Source organism: Pelmatolapia mariae, linkage group LG17 (assembly GCF_036321145.2).
Source record: "Pelmatolapia mariae isolate MD_Pm_ZW linkage group LG17, Pm_UMD_F_2, whole genome shotgun sequence".
In the NCBI taxonomy this organism is placed as follows: domain Eukaryota; kingdom Metazoa; phylum Chordata; class Actinopteri; order Cichliformes; family Cichlidae; genus Pelmatolapia; species Pelmatolapia mariae.
In genome coordinates, this window is record NC_086242.1 from 13,538,102 (window position 1) to 13,551,860 (window position 13,759).

A 13,759-nucleotide genomic window follows, 5' to 3' on the forward strand; every position below is an offset into this window, starting at 1 on the left:
AATAAAACAGAAAAGACTAGAAAACAGGCCTAATCCTAAGCAAAAGTTATTGTAAGTCCAAATTGCTAAAATAGATTAAAAGATATGGATGGAATAAACGTGTAGATAAGTTAAACTAGCTAAGATGATAAGCTCAGGGTAAGATAAATATTTTTGCTTTAGCACATATATCTTCAGCATTTCTTTAGTATAAGATTTAACTTTGCTACCCTCCTTTAATTAAAGACTAACAGTAAGCCTTTGGTTGCACTTATACACACATTATAAACCCATTTATATATTGTATTTTTTAAAACTTGGAATAAATTTCCCACTAACTTGCAGGTCCACCCATTCACATTCAAAGAAAACGAGCCTTTTTCCACACTATAAAGTACCCGATTTCAATAAAGAAGATATTTGGAAAAAAAATATCAGCTAGACTAAATATCATTATAATAAAATAAACTAAACTAATGTATATGTGTATAAAAGTAATTAAAATGACTTAAATGATAAACCAAGTTACAAGACTTCCAAGTAATTCTTTTTTTGGCCTTTTTTAACTTTATTAGATGGACACAGTGTGTAGAGAACAGGGAGGTGGGGGCAGAGAGAGAGGAGAAGGCACGCGGCAAAGGGTTGAGAGTGTTACTCAAACCCAGGCCGGCCGCTCTCAGCCGTATGGCACGTGGTCGCTCGCTCAACGCACTGAGCTAAACCAGCGCCGACTTTCAAGAAGTTCTTAATAGAAGTGAGACCATGTTGGTAATTTTTTATATGGAAAAAACTCACAAGTAAAAGTCCTGTTCCAAGCAGCGCAATTGAAATATTTTATTTCACTCAATGTGCAGCAACCACATCTCTGGTAAGAGTACCAACAGTTTATTAACTAAAGCTTTTGAATTGTTTAAAGTGCAAAATAATCCATAACATAAGCACACAGGTAAATAACATCAGTTAGTTTTTTTTAAATAACTTAAAATACAACTTTACTTAACAGCAAGCAACAAAAATTCAAACAATAATAATGCAAAAGAGAGAAAAAATACTTCTCATTTTAAATAATGACAAAGCTAAAGGAAAAAAAAAAAACAAAGTGCATTCTTTTTTAAATCATAAAGCTTATTTTGTTTTTTAATATTTGGTGGTGGTGTATTTTTACCTCCCCACTTATTTAGATTGTTTTTTTACAGGAGGAAATGGACAGTGAGTTCAAAAAGTGTTGCAGGGTGGAGAGGTAATCATCTGGGTGGCAGCGCAAGTGGGCCGCATGTATCGACTTCTTCCACTTTCTGCTGTGCACGTCCACTCCTCTCTGTCTCCAGACGTCAATCAGCTTTTCCATCACTGCAGTGTTGCACATTGCATCGTTTTCACTGAAGAAGAAGAGAGCGGGAGCGGTAACTGGGCTGTTGTGGAACACTTGGATGCTGGTCTCGTAGAAGTCTGCCGTGTGGGTTTTGAACAGCCAGAAATAAAGCATGGCAGTGTTTTTGACGAAGCTCTCAAAACGTGGCACCAGAGTTCTACCAATGCCTGAATAAAAAATGTAAAAAAAAAAACGAAACAAAAAACATAGACATAAATAGTTTAGAGTTTTAAAGCTTCACATATACACACTCTTATGTAGGCCATGTATCAAAAATAACCAACTCCTATCTAGACCTATGTAGCTAAGTCCTAAAATGCCCAGCTGTAGGGCAAAATCAAATATTATTACCTCCTTTTGAGTGCTTTTGTTGTGTTGATGATCCAATCCAATACCTGACAAGTAATGTCATGGCTTACCCTGTAGTGAAACACACCAACAAGTCTGTGCTCCAGTTCTTCTGATTGTAATTCTAGCATTTTCTTTGTAACCTAACTCTAATCACCAGGTGCTTTGAGTCCATGCTGTCAGAAGTTTACATGCATCATGGGCATGAATTTGATGGAAATTTTGCACTTCTACTTTTGATTTCTTCAAAATGTTCTTCTTCCTCTTTGGAATGATTGCACAGGATACATCTTTAAGGACTTCAAAAAAAAAAGAAAAGAAAAGAATTGGGTGCACATGTTTGAATTTATTTTAATTTAAATAAATGAAGTTTTAGATGGTAGTACAGTAACTACACAGTGTGAATGCCAGTTTATTTTTTTTAGAAAACTAGACAGAACTAGCGGTTTAGTTAGAACCTGATAAAAATGCCAGATGATGAATGGATAAACTGTTTGCAGACACGACCCTAAAGCAGATTAAAACAAGCAGCTAGAGAGAACTCCTGAGAAACTGGAGCAGTGGGTCGATTGGCTAATAAATTATGTAAAGATCTGACACACGTATCCAACACAAAAGTGAACTGCAACCCACTATACTGGATCACTCTCACTCACCTATCGCCATGTGCTCCAGAGTGCCGACCACTAAGCTGTCATAGATGTGCCCCATCATCCTCTGTGCCAGGCCTGCATGTTTTTTTGGTTCTCGGACAATGTGGGTGAGGATTTGAGTGAAAGTGTAGCCACCGATGGAAGAAGCATGAACCAGCATCACCCTCCCTGCGAAGGGAGGGTTCTCCAGAATTTTCAGAACCTCCAATCCATAGTCGAGCCCCCATCGAGGCCACAGGAAGTGCATCACACTGCTCTGAACCAGGAGGACATCCATGCCACGGTCCAGATAAAGGTCCCGGTACTTAGCTATTCCCCCTGGTTGGGCACCAAGCCAGGAGAAGAAAAGCAGAAGTGGACGGGAAGTGGACGCAGAATATGATTGTTTTTGGGAGGAGACAGATGTGTTTGATGGTAAATCTGAGAGGGGTGTAGAAGAGGAGGCCCCTGCAGATGGTGAAACAGGGAACGTGGGGCAAACAGCTGCAGAGTCTTGAAATTCTTTGGCAAAACATTCTGTCTCGCAACCTGTACCAGTGAGTGGAGTGTAATAATAGGTTATGCCATTGCAGATCGTTTTGGCTATTAAATGTCGTCTGTTAACTTGATCCGACTTGGTTGCATCAGTCCTTATGAGGCTGAAAAAGAGGCCAGATTGAAACATGAATACTTTCCACAGTTCACCAGAGAAACAGCACAGAACAACAGATTATAACATTCGCTTGGCTAAGGATTTGCAAACATATCCTCCGAGGACCCAGAGAACTTAAAGACTAATTATTGTCAATATCTGTTGTGACTGTCATCACAAACAGTAATTCAGTGGAGAATTCTTCGAGGCTAAATTAACTTTAAGTTCCATCGTAGGACTGAAATTATGGACAAAGAAAATGACTATAATAAAGTCATCAGTATGGTTTTAAATTTGGAAGGAAGTTTATGTATTGTGCCAGATGGCCATTTGTTTAACTTCAATGTAAAATCATTTTACCTTATTTAATGCCATCATTTCCATTTTAATGACATTATAGCCTGTGAGTGCAGTGGTTCACATGATCAATTTTCCATGCATTAGACTCATCAGACTGTTTATTTACATGTGTTTTTAAAAAGACTTAATTTATATTGAAAACATGTTTACTGTGTTAAGTTTTATTTCTTGATGATGATGTTGAAGCCATGTAATCATCATTAGTGGACTACATGAAACTGAGATGCATAGCAGGCCAAGGTTTTTGCGTATCAGTGTGCACTTCCTATTTAAGTCTGGCCCATTTTATGCGTAAAATTATGTAGTTTTAAAGGAAATAATACAAGAAAACAAATAACTAATTGGAGGTTGTTTGCTACTATGGATGACGGAAAGGAAAAGTCAGCTGTAAACCATCTTCTGGCCTCACCCGAATCAGTGTAACTTTACCAGGTTGTTAATTTGACCTACACAGAAAACATCTGATTAAAGTGACACATTCACCCCTTCATTTCATCGATGGATCCATTTCCGTGATCACAAAAACGCATGGCATTTAGCTATATATCTGGCTTTATTGTGTCACTTCCTTGTAGTTGTACTTTTTTCAACACCTTAGACTTTTATAAACCATAATTTAAGTCAATATTGCACCATCTTTCTTGGCTCTTTACTGGTGGTGCTCTATAGCGACACGCTGGCAAAACGAATGCGTGACCTTGGTTGTTAATATTCTTACTGCGTTCTTGACGCACACCTAGAGCTCCACGCTGATCCACTGATTACCGTATTGTTTGAAAATGTGATTAACAGACTTTCGGAAAAATGAGATGATCCACACATAGCTTTACAGCTTGCTTTATACCTCTGCTGCTTTTACCCACGCATGCACTGAGTGAAGTAAATCCTGGGGGATAATTTCAGAGCATTACCGGGTCACGCGAGGACACGTCACATCTTCTGTCTACCTTTGTTTCAGTGGATATTCATGCAAAGAGCAGAAAGCAGGGCATGCACAAGCAATGCCAAAACAACGTGATGTATCTGTCTATATATAGAGATACACACATATGTATATATTTATATTTTACCCTGTGGAGAACAGCAGGTTTCCCATTCTGAGAGACTTAGGTGTGTCCGTCTCCTCCTGGTATTCTGAAAAAAATTACTTCTGAGAGTCGTTTAGATCTGCTAAAGCGTTATATTGTAGCAACGGATAACCCCGGATGTATGACTGACAGCCAAGAGTCCGCCTCTCTTCCACCGGCTCTCGCCGCCCCTTTAACTCCCGCAGTCCTCCGTGAGCGGTTTCTTGACCGCGTGCTGCAGTACGTCTGCGCATAAAAAGCGCATAAAAGGTCGCCTAACGGATAAGACACAATGTGAAAGCAACAACTGTTAGTGATGAATAATATAAAACGAGGTGTTCAGTAAAAATTCTTGATTGACCCTTTAACATTGGAACACGGAGGTATTTATAGCGTCAAGGGCTCAGTGCACCTGGATCCCGTGGCGATAACGCATAGGGCCTGGTGACGATGCCCTGGTCACACTGACCCGACAGGCTTCATGCGGCTAAATAGGGAAGCACAGAAAGCCACGAGGTTATTTGTTCTGACATACCAACCAGTTAACTCCAAAACGTCAGAGGGGCCACGAGATGGAGCCAGAGAGCCACATAGATTTCAGAGAATCAGCTTTGGGCTGATGCACTGACACAGCAAAAAGGCTGTATTATAACATATTAAATATTCATGTTGTGCACAGTTAGTTGTATGTGCTGTGTTTTTCCATTGTGTCTTTCATGATGTTAGTTTCCTGTTCGGGATTTTCCTGTTTAATTTTGTAATTCTTAGTCCATTTCCACGCATGCCAGTTTTGCTTCCTGTAGTTGTTGTTTTTTCCCCCTTTTCTGATCATTTGTCCTCAATACCTGTCACCTGAGTTTAGTCTCCCTCACCTGTTCCCTATCAGCTGATTGCTCACTTGGGAATAAATGTACTCCCAGTTTTAATTTGTTTACTGTGGAAACTCCCCTCCCGTGTGTTAATTTTTGTGTGTGTGTGTGTGTGTGTGACCTCTGGACTATGTCAGGGACTTTACTTTTTGCCTGCTCATCATTTTGATTGTTTGCTACATTATATGATTCCCCGTGTATAACCTTTGCCTGTTTTTTTTAAATTATAATTATTTGGACGTTAAACTTTAACTCTGTTCTCTGTGTACCCTGCATTTCCATCCTCTTCCTCCATGTCTCTCAGAATAACCTGCTATATATGTTTATTATGTGTTGTCGTCTTTGCCTTTCTTTACGACAAATTGTTCTTACAGCAAAATCTAATTGTGTAGAGCTGTTTTAGACAGTGGGGAATTCCAAAATCTAAAAAGCTATGCCAGCAACATGTTGATGTAATTCATCCTTTAAGAAGCTTCCAGATTAAAATTGTTTCATCTTGCACAGTAAGACAGTACTATATATGTTTTATCTATACCAAATATAACAGATATTCCAAACTCAGGCATAAGTGCCTGAATTCTAAATTATGTAGAGTTCAAGAATCTGAGTCTATGTTCTTAACTTTAAGTTACATTTGAGATCGTCTCAATGGGAATCGCAGAGAAAGTGAGTCATGGCTGTCCTCTGACAGTGCTTTATATGTAGGTAATTTTAAAATGTCACATTTATGATCAAATATTTCCATTCTGTCAGGCAGCAGACACACACACACACACCCCTACAACACCTTTAAATTTTCCAGGATTTCGGCTTATGTTTGAAACCCTGGTTTGTGTGTGTTTACTTGTGGATTACTCTAATATTCCTATTACTATTGTCCCTTTGAGCTAACTGACTATGAATGGCATGTAACAAACAATGTGAGAAAATATTGCCTTAACATAACTGTAATCAGTCAGAGCAAGGTGGTAAATATAGTCCATGTAAATAGAAAACAAATTCATTCATCCTCAACGACTGGAATAACTTCCAGAATGGCAGAAACACCAGAAATCTATTCAATATTAAAAATATAAACACACTCAACTAAATACCTGAGTTTCTCATCTGATTTCAAAATAATAATATAAGATTTTTGTTCACTTTTATGGACTGCTCTCTTGTTTTTGGCAAACAAGTAAGCAAACAGTTGTCTGTGTATACAGAAGGCAAACATGGAGCAACATTAGTTTCATTTTGCTAAATATATACCTGTGATCAGAAGCTAGTCCCTAAATTTCTTCATTCCTCCAGCACGTGGTTTCATTAGAGTTTGTTTATTGAAACGAAAGCTGCCTGCTGTGACTGGAATTGAAACCAAAACAGTGAAGCTGTAGGCCGCAAAGGTCAATGAGCTGAAATATATATTTAAATTCCAGAACATAAGAAAGAAATTACCTTCAGGAGTCGTCAGGAACAACAGATTGGACTTATAATTCTCTACTCAATTAACTGCACTGACTTCAAATGACTCGCACTCAATAGTTAATATAAAAATATTGATTGATGCAGTTTTAATTTCTGCTCTGTGTGTGAAAACTTGTGTGCAACAGAAAAAGGCTGCATTGCTTTTCCTGCCTCAGCACGATCACTTTCAGGCTCAGTCAGGCAGAAAAATGTTTGAGTCCCACAAAAACATAACCCTCACCCCCCAGGCCATGTGTCTGTGGTATTCTCATCACTAGCTGGCCTCCATCTACCCTACACCTCTCATTCCCATCTAATGACATCCTCTTAGGACCCCCCCCCCCCCCCCCCCCCCCCATTCCTGCTCATTTTCTATATGTTCCCCCTCCCCAAAACTCTCCCTACACATAAAAAGAGGTTTGCAAGGACCACCCCCTATTGCAGCCATACAGATTCCCGGCCTTCCCTTTCTGAATTGTTTCACCATGGGCTCTATTGTCCGAGGAAAGACAGAAAGTTGGGAGGAAGAAAGAGAGTGAAGAGAGGGGAGAATGTGCCCTCTCTATTCTTTGGGTTGGAGGCGTCCACCCACATCAGGGTGTGGAAATTCCGTTTCAGCTTCCTGCTTTCTCTTCAAGCCCTTTCCTTTTAGTCCCCTCACTCAGTCATCTCTGTCATGTTTTCTCTTGGCTTTGTGGAACGTCCAGATTTTAATGCAAAGCATTATCTGAGGATAACCCAGGAGCATTTTTACTCTGAGTAGGTATGAACATGTGGCAACATCATTCAAAGCTAAATGATCACAATAGAAAAACAACGCAGAGTTAAGCAAACTGAATACTGGAAACCTGTATTTTTCATATATATATATATATATATATACCTGTCTGGAGCTAGTAGGTGTAACACATCATCATAACCCCAACCCAAAATTGTGTAGTGTTGTTTGATGATATCAACAAGATAACTACAGTCCTTTTTTATTCATAAACCCTATGTTGTGTTAACTATAAATGATCATTTTTGATCAGATTTCCCAAAAAACAGCACAACCTCATTATTTTCAGATAGACATGTCTGGTCTTTTGGCCAATATTCACTCTCTTTTTGAGTCTTTCTTGGCCACTGCCAGCCTCCTAGGGAAATATCCAGCTCTTTAGTTTGTTTGCTTGCTAATTTTGTCTGCTCTTTGGTACAGGGCAGGCTGCAGGTAATGAGTTAATGAGTAATAAGGGTGAAACAAACATTAAAGTTATGGGCAACAGAACCAATGAGCTGAAAGATGCTAAAATGTTCTATAGGCCTGAGGGGATTGGTGTAATGATCATATTTGTTGCTACTTTTGTGGTGCAAGTTGTGTTACTTAATCCATGATTAATTATGCCAAGAAAGCTGTGTTAAACAATATGAACCTTTATTTCTCATTCCTTAATTTCCATCAGTCTCACTCTCCCACCCAGGCCTTTCCAGCTTTCAAGATTCTTGAAGACTGTGATTTGCATTCACGCCATGCCCAAAGGATGTTATGGTTACTGTTACGATGTGAGACACCTGTCCTTATTAACCAATTACATACCAAGAACCAAGGACATTTGATGGGATCAGTCTTCCTCACATGGAAACCATGTGAAATCTCCAACCATACAGTCACTGATTACAGATACCCAGCAAACACTGAGTACAGCAAAAAAAAATTATCCATTTAAAGCTTCTTGCTTGTGTGTGTGTGTGTGTTTTTTTTTTAAATTTAAATCAGTAGACTATATTGTTAATTTAGCTGCTGAAAAACTACAAAGTCGAAACATTAACAGGAAATCTTCCAAATTCTTAATACTACCTAATACCTAGTGTGAGGCGGTTGCTAATGATAGTGAGTTATATGAAGCTAAACTTGACCCCTATCAGCAGCCATTACGTTTGAAAAGTAATCTCTCACTTTCCCCTCCTGTCCTGTCTTTTAGCCATTGTACGTTTGCCTAGCAGGCATACTGTGAGACAAGCTGCACAGAAACAGTTTGTGTTTGCTTATACTTTATATTACTTCTCCACTTTAAAAACATACTCTGTTTATCTTCAGACAGGTTGCTAAGTGTTTGCTAACATTAGCCTTGTTGCAGTGCCTTCAAGTGTCCATAAAATCAGCTGTCATTAAATGTAAATTGAATTCTGGAATGGATGCGACTGCATATGAAATCTAAAAGATTAAAAGTTGTGAACAGATGGGGCATGGAGCTATATGGCTCCAGGAAAAGTAGTCTGGTTGATAATGACACTAAAATGGGAGAATTAAAACAGCCTGAGTACAGACTGTATATAAAGAAGTACAAAACACCATGACAACAGCAACTACTGTTTTCAAGCCAGTTAGCATCTTTGGTTGCTTCCATCTTGCACTTTTGAAACCAGATGGTGCATGAAAGAGTAGACCTGATTAGCTAATGCTAGCACAAGCGAGATAGCTTAGCTAGCTGTCACGATAGTCGGGATTCAAGTTTTGGCTGGTAAAAATGAAACATACCCTGCTTAATGGGAAAACTGTAACCATGCAGAGAGCAAGCAAGGCTGAATCTGACTGACAAATCAAGCCCATGTAGTAACACATAGCCTGCCTTATTATCTATTTTACTTGTTAAAAACTAAACATTTATTAAATATGACTTGAAACTACTTACTGCGGCTTTAATAAAAAGAAAGAAAATTATGATTTTAGCCATATATGCAATGAGCACTTGGGGTATTTTCAAACTTATATCCAATCAACCTGATTACACTGGTTTCACCTCCAATCCTTGGGACTACATTAGTCTTTTGTAGACATCTATGTGATTGAGGTATCACACTGGCACAAATTGTTTGCTAACTAGTCTGCCCCAACCAATTTGTTTACAATAAATATGTTTTTCAATTGCTTCACTTTAAGCGATCTTTAAATTGTTGATGTTCTTCTGATTGTCCCAAATGCTTTGCCAAGGGCATACATTATAATTCTGTGAGTGCCCCAGTGAAAGTGTAGATAACACATTATTTATCCCACAGGCTTGTAGCAAAGAGTGTTGATTTGTCCGCCAAGGTCATCTCCGATGCTCATCTAACAGCTCTAATCAGCCATATCAAATCTGGAGCAAAAACTGTGAACATCATAAGAACACACATGAGGATTGCATACAAGCACACACACACACACACACATACACACACAGAGCTTGATTATAGGTTGTATTGCATATTGGGCGTCTTTATATTGGACTTTTCCCTCAGTCAGATTGTCTTTACGTATTATTTCAAAAGTTGTACTTCATCAAGACTCCTGCTGTTCCCCACATTGTCTGTTTTTTTTATTTTCAGCGAATTGCAGATCACAGTGAGAAAAATGTGAAGCATTATTATTAAAGACGGGGTAAAAACATGCTAACAAAATACACATAAAACATTCTTTTAGCAAAATAAGCACAAGTTCAAAAATCTAAATTTAGCAATTGTTTATGTGACTAAAGGTTTAGGGAGCTTTAAGATCTTGACCTTGGCGTGTAAACACACCAAGGAACTTGGGCTGGGTCCGTGCAGATGGTAGAGCCTCTAAACTACTCAGAGTGTCAATTGTTTTCTTTTTTTATGAGACAAAGAAACTTTCTTTGACTCTCACAAATAGCTATTGTCTGGCACTTTCCGTCTGCTGGAGTCAGCAGACTGGTCAAGGAGAGGACCTCAGTTTGCAGTTACATGCATAACACGCTGAATTTTGAGTGTTTTTAAGACACAAGCTAGGCTTGGAAAGAGACAAACCAGTCCCTTTAACACAATAAAGGTCACTATCATTAGCACAGGAATATGTGTAAAAGTACATAATGCTGAGAGGTTATCTTAAATTGGAAAAGGAAGAGTATTTCGGTATCACAACAGGATACTGACAGACGCTTAAAGATGTAACAACAATGGACAAAGCGGGAATAAATAATCTGAACTTACACAATTTTTATTGTTATTCATTTCTTTTAACAACAAATTTTCTGATTACAGTTAACTAGAAGCAAAATTGTAGAGTATGGTTAAGAATTCCTTTTAAAATTTCCAGGCAGCCAGAGAAACATCTTCACGTCTTATACAAAATATGGTTTACGGTCATATTAATTTTGTGTTGGACCTCCTTTTGCCTTTGCTTGCTTTAATTCTTTGTCATATATATTCAAGAAGCATTCCTCAGAGATTCTGGTTCATTTTGACATTTTTAGAACCTCATTTAGTTGCTGCAGATTTGTCAAGATTTGCTTTGTGACATGGTGTGTTATCCACTGTGGTGATAAGGGGTGGACATGGTCAGCAGCAATACTCAGGCAGACTGTGTCATTTAAATCATGTTTGGTTGTTTTTAAGGGGCCCAAAGTGAGCCAAGAAAATATTCTCCCTGCCCTTACATTACCACAACCAATTTAAACCATTGCTACACAACTTACTGTTCTTTGCTGACAGGACTGGTGCAGGTGTGGTCTTCTGCTGATGTAATTCATCTGCTTCGAGGTTTAATGTGATCAAACCATCCTACCAGTTGTTTCTGTGCATGTGCTGTGTATGCGCACAACACAAAATTAGGTGGCAAATCGTCCTATCTTTGTGAATATGAGCTCCAAGTATACTTTGATGGGTAAAGTTAAGTGGCAAACCGTCCTACATACTTAAATTTATGTTGGAATTATTGTGTGACAGCAGAAATGTGCATAAACTGTGTACGGTTGGACAGTTTGCCAAAGTAGGATGGTTTCTGCAAACCTTGGGTGCAATGAGTTTCTTTATTTGTTGTGTTTTTTAGTTATTATTGTCTTGCTTTGAGCTCAAAGCTGTTTATTTGCATGATATAAGAGAATTTAAAGGAGATATGACACAACAGCACAAAAATGTGAATGAATAAAGGCTGAAAAAAGAAAAACTATATGTTAGAATGCACATACATGCTTGTTAAAGCTGCCCCAGACAGAGTATAAAAATCAACTTAAAGGAGAATTCGGACTTATGCATTAAACATTTTGGCTTCTTATTCACTTCAAATGTGCTGACCTCAACTTTTAAAGGTCCAACAGAAATGTCAGACAATTTCTGTGAAGCAAAACCTTAAACTGCACACTACATAGCACTAGCATCTACAGTATTTACAAAATGATTAGATTGTATGACATGAACCCATCTCAAAAGTGTGTATTAGTACTCAGTATACAGTGTGCTTCTTCTTCTTCAGTCCGGTTTAGCATGGAAGATGCATTTGCTTTGTCAGTTCATTATACACACAGTACAGTAGGCTAAAAGTATATGGTCAGGAGGTCAGAACAACAGAGTACAGAAAAAGATATTTGATATAAAAATAGAACAATGCAATTCTAAGTAGAGTAAGTACTTGTAAGGAAACTGGTCTTTGATCAAACCAGGGTAAAGTAAAGGTGGTTAAAAATAGCAAGGAGAGCCAAGGTCAGATATGTTATTAAGGCTTTCTTGCCCATGCTGGTGGGTGACACTGGGGATGGGGCTTCATCACAGGCAGGTCTACTCAGAAACTGTTCAGGAAATTATGTTTCCTAGCTCTGGGACTGGGCAGATTGTTCCTATTTTTAGGTACTTCCTGGGGATCACTGAGGCAAAGATCTGGGGAATGCTGTACCAAAGGTAATGCACAAGAGTAGTATCCTCTCTTTGGACACCATAGATGTCAATGGAGATTAAAAAAAAAAGTGGAACCATTTCACAAAACGATGTGCTAAACTGGCTTAAAGGTCAAATCTAGTCAAGTCGTCAAGTCAAGTGCCTTTATTGTCATTTCAACCATATGCAGTGGTACAGTACACAATGAAGCGAGACAACATTCCTCCAAGACCATGGTGCTACATATAACATGTAACAGACAATTACCAGAGGACTAAATAAAGTGCAAGCATGCAAAAATTGCAAAAAAACAAAATGAAGGGGTGCCGTCCCTTCCTATATGTAAGTGATGGTATTGATAGAAATTATATATAAAAACTTAGATTTTAATGCAGAATTGCTGATATAATTTAGATTTAGTGATTTAGAGTTTTTGGGACCACCCTACCCTTTTCCAGCCTACCACACTCATACATAGAGGTTAAATTTGCACTTATTATTTACTTTAAAGAAGTTGTAGATGGATAAAGACACGCAAAACCACAAAAAGAAATTTACTGCAATGCCTGCAATTAATTAACTGTTTTATAGATTTCAAGTAGCCAGGTTTGCCGTGTTAGTTGTTCTCAATTGATATGTTAGTTCTTGCTCAGAGTTTGAATGGGAATTTTTAAAAGTTTAAAGAGCTGCTCTGTCGGTATTCTTGCCCGGCTTGTAAGGTGGTAAGCTTTACTTTTTGGACCAGGTAGGCAGAGCTTGAGACACTTTTGTAAGGATGCATGAACCAAGACTGAGCTACGAGGGAGCTACTGCACACACTTAAGCTTTTTATAAAAGTTTCATCAGTTGAATGTCAAATTACCTGAGGGTGCTGAAGCCCTACACTGATTAAAATGGACACAGCATAAAACACAGGTTAGTGCTCTCTAGGTAGGTAGCTTGCAAAGGGGCTTGTAGAGCTAGCACCAATTGTAGGTATGCTAAAGCAACTAAAATAGCAGACCCTATCTGAGATTTTTGAAAGGATGTGTAGAATCTGACTGAGAGCTAAGCTTGACTTATATCACTAACACTACACATCTGTTTTTGGCAGTCTACAAATTGTGAGCGTTGCATCAATATGAGACAATGATGTACTTTAGGACTGATGTCCAATGACAGCATGCACTCCCAAAACAGACCTGCAACAAAATTTAATTAAAACAGTAAACATCTGTTTTACTTCTTTAGTTAACACAAACAGAATCTTTCAAAGTGCACATATTGAAAGAGGTTTTGGACCTAAACATGTGATTACAAGCCAAATCAATTGCTGAGGTATGTGGCTGGAAATGTGGCAATGCTGGAGGAGAAAAAAAGCAGGGAAATGAACAGATGTGAGAGTTCTGTTGGCATTTACAGCTCACAAA

The 13,759-nt window shown here is 38.4% G+C and overlaps 1 protein-coding gene across 2 annotated transcripts; it reads right to left on the reverse strand.

Moving 5' to 3' along the window:
- Positions 1–791: 791 nt before the first annotated feature.
- Positions 792–4,603, reverse strand: LOC134646966 (uncharacterized). Of its 2 annotated transcripts, XM_063501036.1 has the most exons (5): positions 4,414–4,603; positions 2,356–2,990; positions 1,857–1,998; positions 1,703–1,771; positions 1,409–1,518 (listed from the first exon to the last, which is right to left on the reverse strand). In XM_063501036.1, exons 1-5 carry the CDS (start codon positions 4,437–4,439, stop codon positions 1,509–1,511), a joined length of 882 nt encoding a protein of 293 aa, XP_063357106.1. In that variant the 5' UTR covers positions 4,440–4,603; the 3' UTR covers positions 1,409–1,508. The 2 variants fall into 2 exon arrangements, with proteins under 2 accessions (XP_063357105.1, XP_063357106.1); XM_063501035.1 differs by lacking the exons at positions 1,703–1,771; positions 1,857–1,998 and having other exon boundaries at positions 792–1,518; positions 4,414–4,593.
- Between the last annotated feature and the right edge of the window lie 9,156 nt (positions 4,604–13,759).

Coding starts and splice junctions, on each gene's coding strand:
- LOC134646966 (XM_063501035.1), bottom strand. CDS start 4,439: ATGGGAAACCTGCTGTTCTCCACAGG. Junction 2,991..4,413: donor AACCTGCTGTTCTCCACAGG/GTAAAATATAAA, acceptor CCTCTTTTTCAG/CCTCATAAGGACTGATGCAA. Junction 1,519..2,355: donor TCTGGAGCACATGGCGATAG/GTGAGTGAGAGT, acceptor TTTTTTATTCAG/GCATTGGTAGAACTCTGGTG.